This window comes from Pterocles gutturalis, unplaced genomic scaffold (genome assembly GCF_000699245.1).
Source record: "Pterocles gutturalis isolate BGI_N339 unplaced genomic scaffold, ASM69924v1 Scaffold41572, whole genome shotgun sequence".
NCBI lineage: Eukaryota > Metazoa > Chordata > Aves > Pterocliformes > Pteroclidae > Pterocles > Pterocles gutturalis.
The window spans coordinates 1-13,472 of NW_010116892.1; the positions used below are offsets into that span (position 1 = coordinate 1).

The following is a 13,472-nucleotide window of genomic DNA, read 5'->3' on the forward strand; positions in this document are numbered from 1 at the left end:
GCAGGACGAAACCCCGGAGAAGAGGCTGAGGCGGCGGGAGAAGCTGAAGCGGCGCGGGAAAGCTGAGGGCGAGCAAGCTCCCCCTGAGGAGAGTGGGCTGGGAGGCGGTGACCTTGAGCCCCCCCTGGCCAAGAAGACGAAAAATGGCAAGGTGAAGAGCAGCGGCTCCGAGCAGACGGTGAAAGCTTCCTCCGCTGTCAGCGGTGATGGGACAGCCCCGGGCGCTGGGGAGCAGGACGGTGATGGGGAGGTACTGATGCTCTGCCAGCGGAACCCTGTTTTTTCTCTCATTAAAGGCCCAGTGGTAATGAGTGGGCTTAATGACACATATTGGATGCTGTGTGGAGATTTGTTGTGACGGCTGTGGGGGCGTTGGGCTGCTGTCGTAGGCAGTTGGCCGCTGTTCTCCTGAGATTTACATTTATGGTACTTAGTTTGGGGCATCGGGGAGTGCCCGGCACCGTGCCCATTGCTGCCCAAGCTGTGGGCGGATGAGTGAAGCATGGCAGTACCTGCACCAACGTGTGGTAGCCTCGTTGTGCTTTCCCCCTCGTGGTAAATGCCAAGCCAAGCTGTTTGGAGTAGCTTATCCTGCAGTGGAGGAAGCTAGCTAGCAGAAAGCAGTCTCTGTGTGGTAGTTCGTCTTTGTGTGGCAGTTTGTTCCGTGCCCTGCAGCACAAGGGTTTCTCCCTGCTGCACAGGCGGTCACCGTCCCAGAAATGTGCATTGGCTTGTTCTGTGACAGGGCTTTCTCTGCCGGCAAGCCCTTTGAAGGAGTATTTGGCAAGGTGTCCTGTAAGGGGAGGTCATAGTTATCCTCATTAATTTCTCCTTCTGGAGTTCTTCCTGTTCAGATTTCGCTCTTGGCCTCACACACATGTGCGAGGGGGCCCCACAGCCTGCCTTCCCTTGTATGGACCTTCTCTGGGTAGTTTTCTCTCTTGTGTTTAAGATGGGAACATGGATCACAAGAGTGCTTTTTGTATCTTTGAGGTGGAAGCTAAACGGTGAGCTTTAAGGAAGTATCTAACAGTGTACAAGTTAAGCTGCTTGTATGGTATACCGAGTAGGTGTGATTTAGAGGGAAATTCCTACTTCACACAGTGAATTGTGACAGCAAATGTGTTCTGCTGTGAAAAACAGTTTCCTAATAATTTCACTGGACTCCAGTTAAGATTTTTAACAAGTGGTTTCCTGAGTTGCAAAGCATATGTGCACGATGTGATGCGGTCACATGGAAGGGGCAGTCGTTCCCTTTTGTTAGCCTTGGTTCTTAAAAGGTGGTGCAGGTATATCTGAACTAAGGATGAGATAGCAGTAGTTGTGGTTTTGAACAAGTTGTTGCAGGTAACAAGAGCAGGAAGACCTTTGGTAGGAAGTCTTTACTTAAGACTGATGTAAAACCAAGATTCATCTGTAGGAATTCTGTCACACTGACTGGTGCAGCCTGTGTCAGTGTGTCTTGTCTTCTAGTACAGGGTGGCTGGATTCAAATTTCCCACTTTATGCCGTGATGACATTTTTGTTTGTGAAGTACCTGCATCACAAGGGTTTTCTTTCTCTTTAGACAGAAAGGAAGTAGCTGGTAAAGCAGGAGTGATAAAGTAAATGCACGGTTTTTCTTGTGTGCCTGTGTAGGGTATGTTATTTGCTCATCTCTTAGGGGTAATAAATTTGGGGTTTTGTTTTCATTTTTTCTTTTATCCTGTTAGGAGCTGACAGAAGAAGCAGAAGAAGGCGCCTTCTCCAATTTTCCTCTCTCCAAAAACACCATCAACCTTCTCAAAGGTTAGTTAATGTGGCAAAAGAAATTTCTTTAAATGTTTGTGCAGAATTGAACTCTGTTACCCATGCAAGCAGAGGCAGAAGCCAAAGGTAATTTGTCCTAAATTCTCTTACGTTTATTGTAGAGTAAGAACATGCACATGAGCGGTCACTGTAGATGCAAAGAATCTACTGCTGTTAGTAGGAACAGTTTCTGTTTTATTCCATTTCAGGTTCTGTCATTTTAAGGTGAGTGTATTTTTCTGTGGTGTGGTTATTCCTACATATACATTCTAGAGAGAGGGTTTTTCTTATCAGCATCATTTTACTTACCACGTATCTTTGTTTTAATTCTACTATCTGCTGTCTACATTGTCACTTCTTAAATAAGTGTAATGAAATTTCCTGTATGAGGACTGTTTGGCTTCTGTGAAGTATGAGGACTGTTAGAGCATTTTCATATCTTTTCTAGATATGTCTTATGGTGGATGTAACCACAGTAGAGTTCTTGTTCTCTGTGTTGGGAAACTGCAATTCTTGTTTCCCAGACAAGTTCTCTTAGTTGCTTTATGTTTTCCTTGCTTGGAAGTTTCTCTTGGACGGATTTTTTAATTTCTGCTGTGCAAAATTCTCTCAAGTTTTAGAATATCTTAAACACCCTCACCTCCTTCTCTGCTCTTGGAACCAAGCTATCACAAAATCTTGGGGTGTATCAGAAAAAAGAATGTTTTGTTCTGTTTTTCTTTTTTTTTTCCTTCTTTCCCTCTGGTTGTCTTATGCCAAATGTTATAAATAAGGTTTTATTTCATTGTGAATACTCAGCTGTGTATTGAAGGGGGAGTACTTTTTGATCTAGAGTAGGAGAGAAAACACACAGATATGTATTCCTTTTACCTTGCACCTTCTGTTGTGCACAGAATTTGACATGATGTGTCCTGTATACTCGGGCTAGTTATATATGAGGGCTTCTAATTGTTTGTTCAGCTTACAGTAGAATCAGTGCCTTTTAATGAAATCTGTTTGGCTTATTTTACAGCTCGATGTGTAAAATACCTGTTCCCTGTGCAAGTGAAGACTTTTCAGCCCATATATGACGGCAAAGATGTAATTGCTCAAGCTCGAACAGGAACCGGGAAAACCTTTTCTTTTGTTCTTCCGCTGATTGAAAAACTTCAGAGTGTATCGCAAGAGGGCAGAAGAGGCCGTTCACCAAAAGTAATTTACCATTTAGAATATGGCAGTTTTCAAAAGTGATTTTGTAATTGTTTTGGGGACTTTTTGGGGACTTCTTTCTCCTTTATTGGTGTGTCTAATACTGAACACTTCCTGCAGAGCAGCAGCTGTGATGTGACAGAGGTTTTGCAGCATCAGAGTGATAACACATTTCACTTTTTGGGTTCCTTGTGACCTTATTTGAGAGGCTGTATCCTCAGGAAGTTAGCGTGCAGCTTTTGGGTTGAATCCCCTGCCTCTTTTTAGGTAGTGGTTGAGTCAGCTGGACTTGTCTCCATTCATTGAGGTTGTTTCTCACTGTAAATTCCATGGTGATAACTGAAGAGTTTAGATTTTTTTTTTTTACCCTCATGTCTGGAGACTCAACTTAATGGATGCAAGTGGTGTTCACTTTTCTACTTAAGCGTGAGATAGGATTGGTAGCCGGATACCTGTGATCAGATATCCTATTCTCATGCAAATCGTGTTTGTATTTATCATTAGACTGAAAAACTGTTGTAGTCTGCAGATTTGTTGGCGACTTCATCCTTCTATTTTATTAACTTTAAAAGTGGTGTAAGTTTTAATTTAAATCTTATTGTCTGAAAGGTTGCTAGAGAATAATTCAGTTTTATCACTTCATTCTTAAAAGAAAATGGAGCAGGGAAGGATAGATATTGGAGGAAGGTGGGTAGGTGGAGAAGGAGAATATACGGCTAGAGTATGTCATGCTACGTATCTTTTTAAGATCTTACTACTGCAAATTGTTTAGTGACTATTCCTATCCTTTAATGCTGAACTGCACCTTTGTTGTCCTTGCTAGTGTTACACCAAGTGTCTACTTCATCTGGCATTAACTGGAGATAAAAATACCACTGTTTAATGTGAAGTAAACCCTTTTCTCCTGACCACCTCTCCCAAGTGTAGCTACATTTTTATCTCTTTTCACTTCCTTCAGGTGCTGGTTCTTGTTCCAACCAGAGAGCTGGCCACTCAGGTAGCCAAAGACTTCAAGAATCTCACCAGGAAACTGTCAGTGGCTTGTTTTTATGGAGGAACTCCGTATAGAGAACAACGTAAGTAGATGCTAAGGAATTAACGACTGCATTGGTGTTGACTTTCTTCAAATGCATTCCATGAATAAAACTGGCTTTTTTCCCCCTCAGAGTTTCACTTCAGTCAGGAACCATGAAATTGCTTTCAAAGGAAGCATACAGCCTGGGTTGAATTATTTAGTTCCAATAAATCGTTATTTAAAAGAATGGTTACAGGTTTACAAAGTGACTAGTTCTTTTAGTTTCTTCTTTATTGCGTGTTTGCACGGTTTTTGTGTGGACATACACTGGGACTAGGTGACTGTCCAAGGAAAAGAGAGAACTGTGTATGTTTGTGTGTCTCTGTCTCAAGCAGTAGCTGTGAAAAAGAATAGAGATGAAAAGCTAAAGCATTTTCCTGTGATATAAAGCTCTGGAGGTTTCTAATGCCAGCTCATTGCTGCTTGGAAATTGATGTATCTTACTGTAACTTTGCTTGTGGTTTAGCTGGTATTCCTGACAGCTGTAAAGCTTACTTGCTTGTTGCTCAGACTGGATGCTGTGCTTTATTATTCAGAGATAAAAGTGAAGGGCAGTAGTTTTTTGGTTCTAAAATTGAAAGTGTTGCTGTGTAGTGGTAGCTTTTTACTTTGTTGTCTGTTAGCATTCTGACACTGTCCTTGCTTTTCTGTCTTTTTTTTTACAGTCGATCTCCTTAAAAGTGGCATTGATATTCTAGTGGGAACTCCTGGACGGATCAAAGACCACATTCAGAATAGCAAGCTGGAACTTTCCAGTGTGAAGCATGTTGTTTTGGATGAAGTTGATCACATGTTAGACATGGGCTTTGCAGAACAAGTGGAAGAAATCTTAGGATTTGCTTATAAAAAAGGTAAGTTCTGACATCAGGAGAGGAATAGAGGACAATGCAGAAAACACAGTTGTGCTGCTTTGAAAACTGCTGGTACACCCTCAACTTGAGTCCTTTGTGCCATGGTAGTGTTGGACCTCAGAGGAAAGGGTAAGGTAGAGTTGGAAAGGGTTCAAAGCAAGGTGATAGATGGCTGATGGGTTGGAATGGCATCTCTGGGAGGATTACAGTTATGATGTGTCTGTGCACTCATCATCACACAAAGTTGACAACTAGGGAATATGTACTCTTTTCTGATGTCGTGGGCATTCAGCGAAGCCAGCAGGTAGCAGGTACAGAGCTGAAGGAGGTTATCTTAATAGCATGAAATTCCTTGCCACATTGTACTAATGCCAAAAGCTGTGAAAATGGACAGTTTTCAATTACTGAAAGTAGAATTATCAAGGATTACTAAAAGCAGGGGTATCACTTCTGGCTTGAAGCCACAAAAAGCTGGTTGCTGGCAGTGTTTCTTCACATCTTTGTCAAGTGCGCTTGACTACTGTTGGAGGAGTATATGAGCTTCATGGATCCTAAGTTTGACCCAGTACAGCCACTGTAGTTTTTACTTGACTGTTACATTCTCCCGTTTCTGCAGCGTTGTTCTTTGTCCTGACAGCCAAAAAGTACAGATCACTTTCTAAAAATCTGTATAGGTTTTGGAAGAGTTGTCATAATTATTAAATCTTGAAAGTTTTTTTCATAACTGGAAAATAAATTGTAGGCAATAATAGCATTCTTTTGCAATGTGGGTTTCTTTCTGTTGATGATCCTGTGGAGCTATGAATGTTAAACTTTTTATGGATACTGTTTGTTAAACTGTTCTTGCTTGGGATAATCTGTCTTGTTATGTAATTCTTGCCCCTGATCTGCACAGTGTCCTTTTTAGCCTGCCTTTTTTCTTTACACATAGCCATGCTGTTCACAGATAGTTAGTATTGCAATACCAGGCAAGGAGGCATTGAGACAAGAGTTCTTTCAGGTATGTGGGAGGCCTCAGGCATGGTCTAAACCATCTTTTAACAGACGATCTAGAAACATGTCTTGCATTTCTTCTCGGGCAGGATGAAGGATTCGGTTTGTTCCAGTTAAAATTACTGTAATTTTGCCTTTGGTGTCTAAAGGGTGTTCAAAATGTTTATATTGCTTCTAGGTTTTCTTCTTGTATCTGATTTATTGCACATGTAAACCTCAATTTGAGAGCAACTCTGTTGCTTTTTTTATCAGTTTCATGTTTCAGAGTCTGTTGTGATGACTGAAATTGGTGGCCTTTCCTTCCAGGTTCTGAGAACAACCCCCAGACACTGCTGTTCTCGGCAACCTGTCCACGATGGGTATATGATGTAGCAAAAAAATACATGAAAGATGATTATGAGCAGATTGACCTGATTGGAAAGAAAACTCAAAGGACTGCCACAACTGTGGAAGTGAGTGATTCTGCTTCAGAGCAGTGCAGTTCCTGAGAGAATGTGGGCTGGATAAGGTCGGTTCTGCACTGACTTTACAAATGAGGGTGGGAATGACTTTTCACATGATTGACACAAGTTTTTTTAAGTGGAGCTTTAATGTGGGGGCAGTAGCTTGCAAGCTTGATTTAAAAAAAAAAATCTTTCTGTGTTTGTTTTGTTTGTCCTGTGCATGACTTAGATTTAACATAGGTGGTTATTGTGTTTCTTTCCCAAATAGCATTTGGCTATACAGTGTCGCTCATCTCAGAGAGCAGGAGTTCTTGGGGATATCATTCAAGTCTACAGTGGCAGCCATGGGCGGACCATTGTCTTTTGTGAGACCAAAAAAGAAGCAAACGAACTGGCTATGAATGCTTCGCTCAAACAGGTACTAGGGTCTGAACGGAGAGCAGCTGTTATGGATATTCAGGGGTTGTATGCCCTAAAGTGAATATGCGCTTGCAACTGTGGATGAAGTTGTTTCTGTGCGTGGTTTTAAGACTTACGAAAGCTGTTTCTAAAAGTAGAGCTTTACAATTAAAATACCCTCTTGTCTCTGATTATGCATTTCTTCCTTTGGCTTTAAAATTGTGCAGGACTGGATCAATGGAAAATACACAACTTATGCTGAATAAGCTGGAGATAGTGATAATGGTAATAAGCAGGAGCTAGTGGAGTGCGCGTACTCCATCTCCTGTTGGTGTGCTCTTTGGATTCCCATCTCTTAGTGGCTTTTATTCTTTGAACAGTCAGTGTTCAGAAAATCCAACTAATGTAGTAGAGCAGAACATCCTGTTGTCCTTGGGAGGTCATTTGATAGTTGGTTCAGACAATATATTGAGCAGGTTTTCTATATTGCTTGAATTAGCACCTTCTTTTTGAGAGTGGGGGAAGGTGCTGGATCTTTTCAGAAAAAGTCCTGTTTGACACTAAATACTAATTTATGGTGAAAGAACAGTGGTGGGCATACATGGTTTGCCCAGTATTTGGTAAATATCATACCATCCACGTTAAAATCTTGCAGCAACAATTTTTGTCTGTGGCCCTACTGCTTTCACAGTAAATCCAATGACTTTCTTCTTCTGTCAGCATGTGGTATATTTTTCTCATATGCTGTTAAGTTCTGCTTTAGCATGTTACTCATTTTAATTCTGACCTTGTGACTCTCCTCTTTCTCCTTGTCAAACACTTGATCTGTCTCTTGTCCCATTACAAGTGGAGGCTGTTCAGATCACCTGTAGGGTTTGGGAATGCCCTGAAAACGTCACTTCAGCTTCTGTGTGCTTTGGGATGGCTTCCCAGGGAAGGGAGCCGAGTCTCCTGCTAGCTCTTGACAAGCACTGCTGAAGTACAGTTGCTTCCACTTCTTCCAGTAGAAGTGAAATCTGAATTGTACAGTCTGCTGTTGGTATGCTACAAATGATAATGTTATAGTAAAACTACTGCTTATGAGTATTATTGTCCCAGAGAAGGATCAAACCACAAAGCAGGACGCTTTATATTCCTTTGGTATCAGCTGTGTAATTTGTTTTGCACAGTGTTTTGGGTTTTGTAATTAAATGTCTTTAGATACTGCAACCTAGACTCCCCTGTTAAATAGCATCTTAATGGTTTGTTTCACTGACAGGATGCCCAGTCATTGCATGGTGACATTCCACAGAAACAGAGAGAAATTACACTAAAAGGCTTTAGAAATGGTGTGTTTGAAGTTCTCATTGCAACAAATGTAGCTGCTCGTGGTTTGGATATTCCTGAGGTTGACCTTGTTATACAGTGTTCACCACCAAAAGTAAGTCATTAGGGGAAACTTGGGTTTTTTTTTTGGTAGTAGAACAGTGGGTTATTCCTTTGTTTTACCAGAAGTGTGTTCTGAATCACAAGTGAAGTGGATTTTTTGTAAATGCAGGCCTAGAATTTCCTAATTAGGCTTTTTGTATTTTGAGCTTTGATTAAAGTGATGATTTTTGGTTACTACTGGAAAGTCGTAAGATAGCTTTTGACCTTGTTTCAGCATTTCTGAATCCCTTCTGAACTTTTTTGAGTTTCATAACTATTCTAAAATACTCTTGCTGCCTTCTTCTTTTGAAACTCCTGTGGAGCTTTTTATTTTAAGAAAACTTATGTCAATGGTATTTTTTAAACCTGAGGCAGCGTACCTTGGGTAGGGGTAGGATACACAAACCCGAGTAGTTAGAAGTTTGGGTATAGACACATAATGTGTCACTCCTTAGGCTTCTGAATTAGAATTTAGCTTCCATTTTCTCTCTTACAACACACAAATGTCAGCAGTTTAAGTGACATAAGGTTTTTGTCGTGTTAATCTGCATTTCTGAAGGATGTTGATTCCTACATTCATCGTTCTGGACGTACTGGTCGAGCGGGCCGGACTGGGATCTGCATTTGTTTATTTCAGCGAAGAGAAGAAGATGTTCTGAAACAAGTTGAGCACAAGGCGGTGAGTTGTACCTCAGACCTCTGCTTAATGACATTATTCGGCTCCTAAAAAGACTCTGACAATTTTAGACTTCATAACCACAGGCTGCTTTTGAGTCCAGTATGGGCCTCATGTCCTGTAGACTAGTAGGCCTAAAATGTTGATATATCAGCCTCTTCTAATGTCTCAGGAGTTTTCCCATATTGGCAGTACTATGTTGATGTCAGCAGGCAGACTGTGCGTGAAGGAGACCATGCCTTGTGTTAAGTCTGCATGCAAATCGGTGTAAGGTAGTTCCAGACTAACAAAGGCGGGAACGTAAAAGCTTTATTCTAGCTTTAGAAAGAAATTAGGTAAAGATTATGTTGATGTTCTAAACAGTAACTAGAGGTCTCAGTAATGTGGCTTAAGTAAGGTTGGGTTGTGAGTGCTGAAAGTACCTTTAACTGTAATTTGTTTTCTTGATTTCAGGGGATTACATTTAAGCGTGTAGGTGTTCCCTCTGCTACAGATGTAATTAAAGCTTCAAGTAATGATGCCAAAAAGTAAGTTTATTTGCCTGCTCTTAAAAGATACCTAGAGGTGTTACCAACAATGCTGTTAATGCAAAGCTTTAAGGGGTTGGACCAGTATGTGAGCATGCCTTTCCCTGTGTTGTAAAAGTCACCTGCTTTGCATGTACAGGTGGACTTGTTTTCATAAGATGAAATCAATAAACCTCTGTGTGCTTGAAATAGACCTTTTCATGGAACATAATGTTCCCTAAGTTCTTGCGTAAATTAATCTTTTTTTATACTGTCAGAAATCAATTAGCAGAACAGGGAATTACTGTCATGAGGGGAAACTGATATTGTCTGCTCAGGTGATAAAGCAGCAGTGTATAGAGCAATACTTAGTATAATGAGGAGTTACTCTGCAGTAGTGAGGGTGTTGTAGCTGCATCCTGTGTTTCTTTGTATTATTTTATTCTCAAGGGTTATGATTTTTATTCCATGCAGCTCTGTTTACATTTGCTGCCCCATTGGTGGAAATGGCATTGGTAGAGATTATTACTTGTTAATTAGCAAGGTTTTGACCAGTGTAAAGGAAATCATGGGCATGGTGTTGGGTTAACTGCCTACTGAAAACTGGTGGGAGGTGCTGGTGTAGCAAAAATAGCATTAGAGGAGTAGCTGTTCTCAGTTTCCCAGCGTGTTTTCACTGCCTCTCCTAGAAATAACGAATTGGATCAGATTGCGCTGAGAGCAGAAAGTACTGCCCCATCCCAGCAGTGACACTGTAGCGGTTTCCTTCTCTGCCCACCCACAGAGAAGGTGGATATTCAGCATCCTGAAGGTGTTAAGTTAAATGAGTGGTAGTGAAGCGTAAGCGTGATAGCCAAGGCTTTTAGAGATAATTCGTTAATACTGAAATCTGTCTGTGTCTTAAACATGACTGCACTTGACGCTGGCCTTTGCTGATCTCTTAAATGTTTTTTGTCACCATGTAGGATGTTGGAGGCCATTCCTCCTTCTGCAGTAGACTACTTCAGAAAATCTGCTCAAGAGCTCATAGATGAAAAAGGGGCAGTTGCTGCCCTGGCTGCAGCTCTAGCCCATATTTCTGGGGCATCTTACATACAGCAGCGCTCCTTACTCAACTCAACGGCGGTAAATGATGTTATATGTGTATTAACAAGAATGGGTAAATTAATTGCTTGTGTCCAGTCCAAGTGTGGCATCTTATTCTCAGGTTCTTTCAGTAGGGTTTCTGAATAGCTGTTATGCCCACCTTCTGGTCTGTGGCTTGTCCTTAACTGAAATCAGTTCTTACTGGCACTCTCCAGGAAAACAGAGAAACCCAAAATCAGTTAGCACATTTTCTTATAATGAGAGTTAAAAGAATTTTTCCAGAGCTCTAAGTGACAGAAGACTTTGATGCTCTAAGAGAGTAACTAATGACATTTTACAAGCTAATAGATGTTTGTGCTATTGTAGTTTTCCCTTCCCAGGACACTTTTACATTTCTGTAATATTTCAAGTAAGTCTACTATGTGATTACCTGATTTCAAAGAGACTTTGACAGAAGAAAAGTACAGCCCTTCCTTTCTCTGATGCGTTCAGGGAGAACTTGTCCCACTTTGTTGCGTGGTAACACAATTTTGGAAATAACATGTGACTGGACTGTGCTTCTCATATAAATTTGGGGATTTTTATGCCTTTTCTAGCAGTAACTTTATGTATTGAATAAATGTGTCTCTGCTTCTGGCTAAAACACAGAAATGCTATTGGCCTTTATATCAGTGGGCAGTCCTAGGTTAGATGGATGCCTTCAGCTTTGTAGGAGGCTTTTAGTTGCTTCACTCTTGGGAAGCTAATTTCTTAGGATTAAATACTACATTACAATACCAAGTTATTGTAGAGTTCATTGTTAGGGAGGCTGTCCAACCAAGTTTAGTCTCGTAAATGTTTGTCTCTGTTTCCTGAAGGGCTTTGTGACCATGGTGTTGAAGTGTTCAATAGAAATGCGCAGCATGAGCTATGCCTGGCGAGGACTAAAAGAACAGCTTGGTGAGGAAGTAGATGGCAAAGTATCTGCAATGCGTTTCCTCAAGGGGAAGATGGTAAGATGGCCCAAACTTGGGGAAGGAGGTGGGGGTGGGTATACACATATGGCCAGTTTTTGCAGTGATTGAGGAAGGAGTTCTGAAGTACCAATATAGAAATGTCCCTACTCAATCTAATTTCTGAGAGAATGGTAACATATTATGAGGCCCCCTGAAACTGCTATTTACCTATGCAATATTAAGAAAAAAAAAAAGCAGCATTGAAGCTAGTTCAGTGTTTTAAAAGACACTTTTTTGAATGGAGAAATTGCTCCTTAATGATAATGTAGGAATTCTCTCCTAAAAAGAAAATAAATCAGAAATATGTATATAGTGGGAATGGTTGTTGTGACCTTTTCTTTCGTTGTAAACTCTTGTGAACACTATGTACCACTGCATTGAAAGGACAGCTGTAGAGCTGGGCAGTGACTGACTGACTGACCTGATCGGTACAGTATTCATTCAACCTGGCTCCTGACATTTGTCTCCTGTGCAAGTGTGTTCTCAGAGAGCTTGTGGTGCCAGATGACACCTGTCTTGCTTTCAAACAGACAGGCTGATTGCAGGCAATGCTGCTGTTGGCAAAGAGCATTTGAATCTGCATTTTGTTTTGAGATTTTTGTGTTTTAACTGGTTTTTTCTCTTCAGCTTATAAAAAGCTCCTCCCAAAAGACCATGCTTTCTGCTATTTCTGGTTTCTACAGTTAGTGGGTATGAGCAGTTTGCAGGTTGTGTGTCTGGAGTTGTGTGTCTCTTTTCTTGGATGTATCTTTAGAAAGCAAATGCATCTCTTATTTTCTCGTTGTAGGGAGTGTGCTTTGATATCCCTGTTGGTGAACTGAGTAACATACAGGTATGTTTTTTAGCCAGAATTTACTTTGAAACCTGGTGATTTGGAATTTGGTGATTGCCATGTGTAGGATTGAATATAGGGTGGTTTGGTTTGTGTTTTAATAAGGATGTTGCATAAACAACACGGTCATTAAAGCACAGCACAGTCATTAGAAAATACCCTGTCACGCCTCTTTGTCATTTCAGTTCTCATAATATTGCCTGTTTCTTATTAAACAAAACCCTATGTTCTTTGGCTGCTCTGGGTTTTGACCTCGTCAGTGTATTTGGGAGTTAACCAGTTTTCCGTTGACTTCACTCCCTCTTGTCCCTTTGTGATCATTTATCCTTTGTCATAGGACTGTGAGTTGTTTCCCAAGAGGGATCTGCCAGCCTATTTTGGCGAGGGTGGGATTTGTCTGGAAATGCCTTTGCATTCAGTGTTGCTTTTAATGCTATAGGATACCTTGGATACACCTGCAGGCACATAAATTCTCATTACCTTGGTCTTGTTTCAGGAGCAGTGGAGGGACACCAGGCGCTGGCAGCTGTCTGTGGCAAAGGAATTGCCGGAGCTGGAAGAGTACCCCCAGGAGGCAGGACGAGGGTTCTCCAAGTTTGGAAATGCGAGGCAAGGTGATGGCGGCTTCAGGAGAAGCAACTGGTTTAAGAATGGAAACAGGACAGGATTTTAATGGGTCACTTGATTAACTTCTGGTACAGATTATGGGACTGAGCTGATTGTTATCAAAAAGTAAAAGCCTGTTCAACATTCCTCTTTGTCTTTATTTCTTGCTAAAGCAGCCTGTCCTTGAGGATGGCTAAAAATCACGTTTGCTGAAATGCTTAGATTTTTTAGATCTTTCTTTTTGCTTAGCAACCCCGCTGCTGCTGTTTTCCTGACCATTCGCGGCTTGAGGGGCGAGCATTTCACCGGAAACTCGGCGCTGCAGCAGATCACTGCTCTTTCGAACACGTCGTTACGGCACCCTCCCTGTTCAGCAGCCCTCACATAAAAAAAAATCTGGTTCTAGAAAAAATCAGAAAAATTAGAAATCAAGCCCCTTCCTCAGGAGCGTCACGGGGGTTCTGGGGGTGCTCCTGCTTGCCCGTTGTGCACACTTGGCGCTGTTTGCCCTCAACCCCGTCACACAGGCTGCAGGCAAAAACGCTCAGAATTTTAAACAGCAGGAGAGGGGAGCGTGGGGGCTGGGCCGGGGGCTGCTCCCCCCTAGGGTTGCGGGATGTGGGCAGC

The 13,472-nt window shown here is 41.6% G+C and overlaps 1 protein-coding gene across 1 annotated transcript; it reads left to right on the plus strand.

The window, feature by feature from the left end:
• Nucleotides 1-1,712: 1,712 nt before the first annotated feature.
• On the plus strand, nt 1,713-12,912 carry LOC104460263 (nucleolar RNA helicase 2-like; the record flags this gene model as incomplete). Its single annotated transcript, XM_010075640.1, has 13 exons — nt 1,713-1,788; nt 2,801-2,979; nt 3,935-4,052; nt 4,717-4,902; nt 6,202-6,347; nt 6,607-6,756; nt 7,996-8,157; nt 8,704-8,823; nt 9,274-9,347; nt 10,292-10,451; nt 11,270-11,404; nt 12,195-12,239; nt 12,736-12,912. Coding segments are annotated over 13 exons (1,728 nt in total), but the record flags the coding sequence as incomplete, so codon positions are not given.
• Nucleotides 12,913-13,472: the final 560 nt, after the last annotated feature.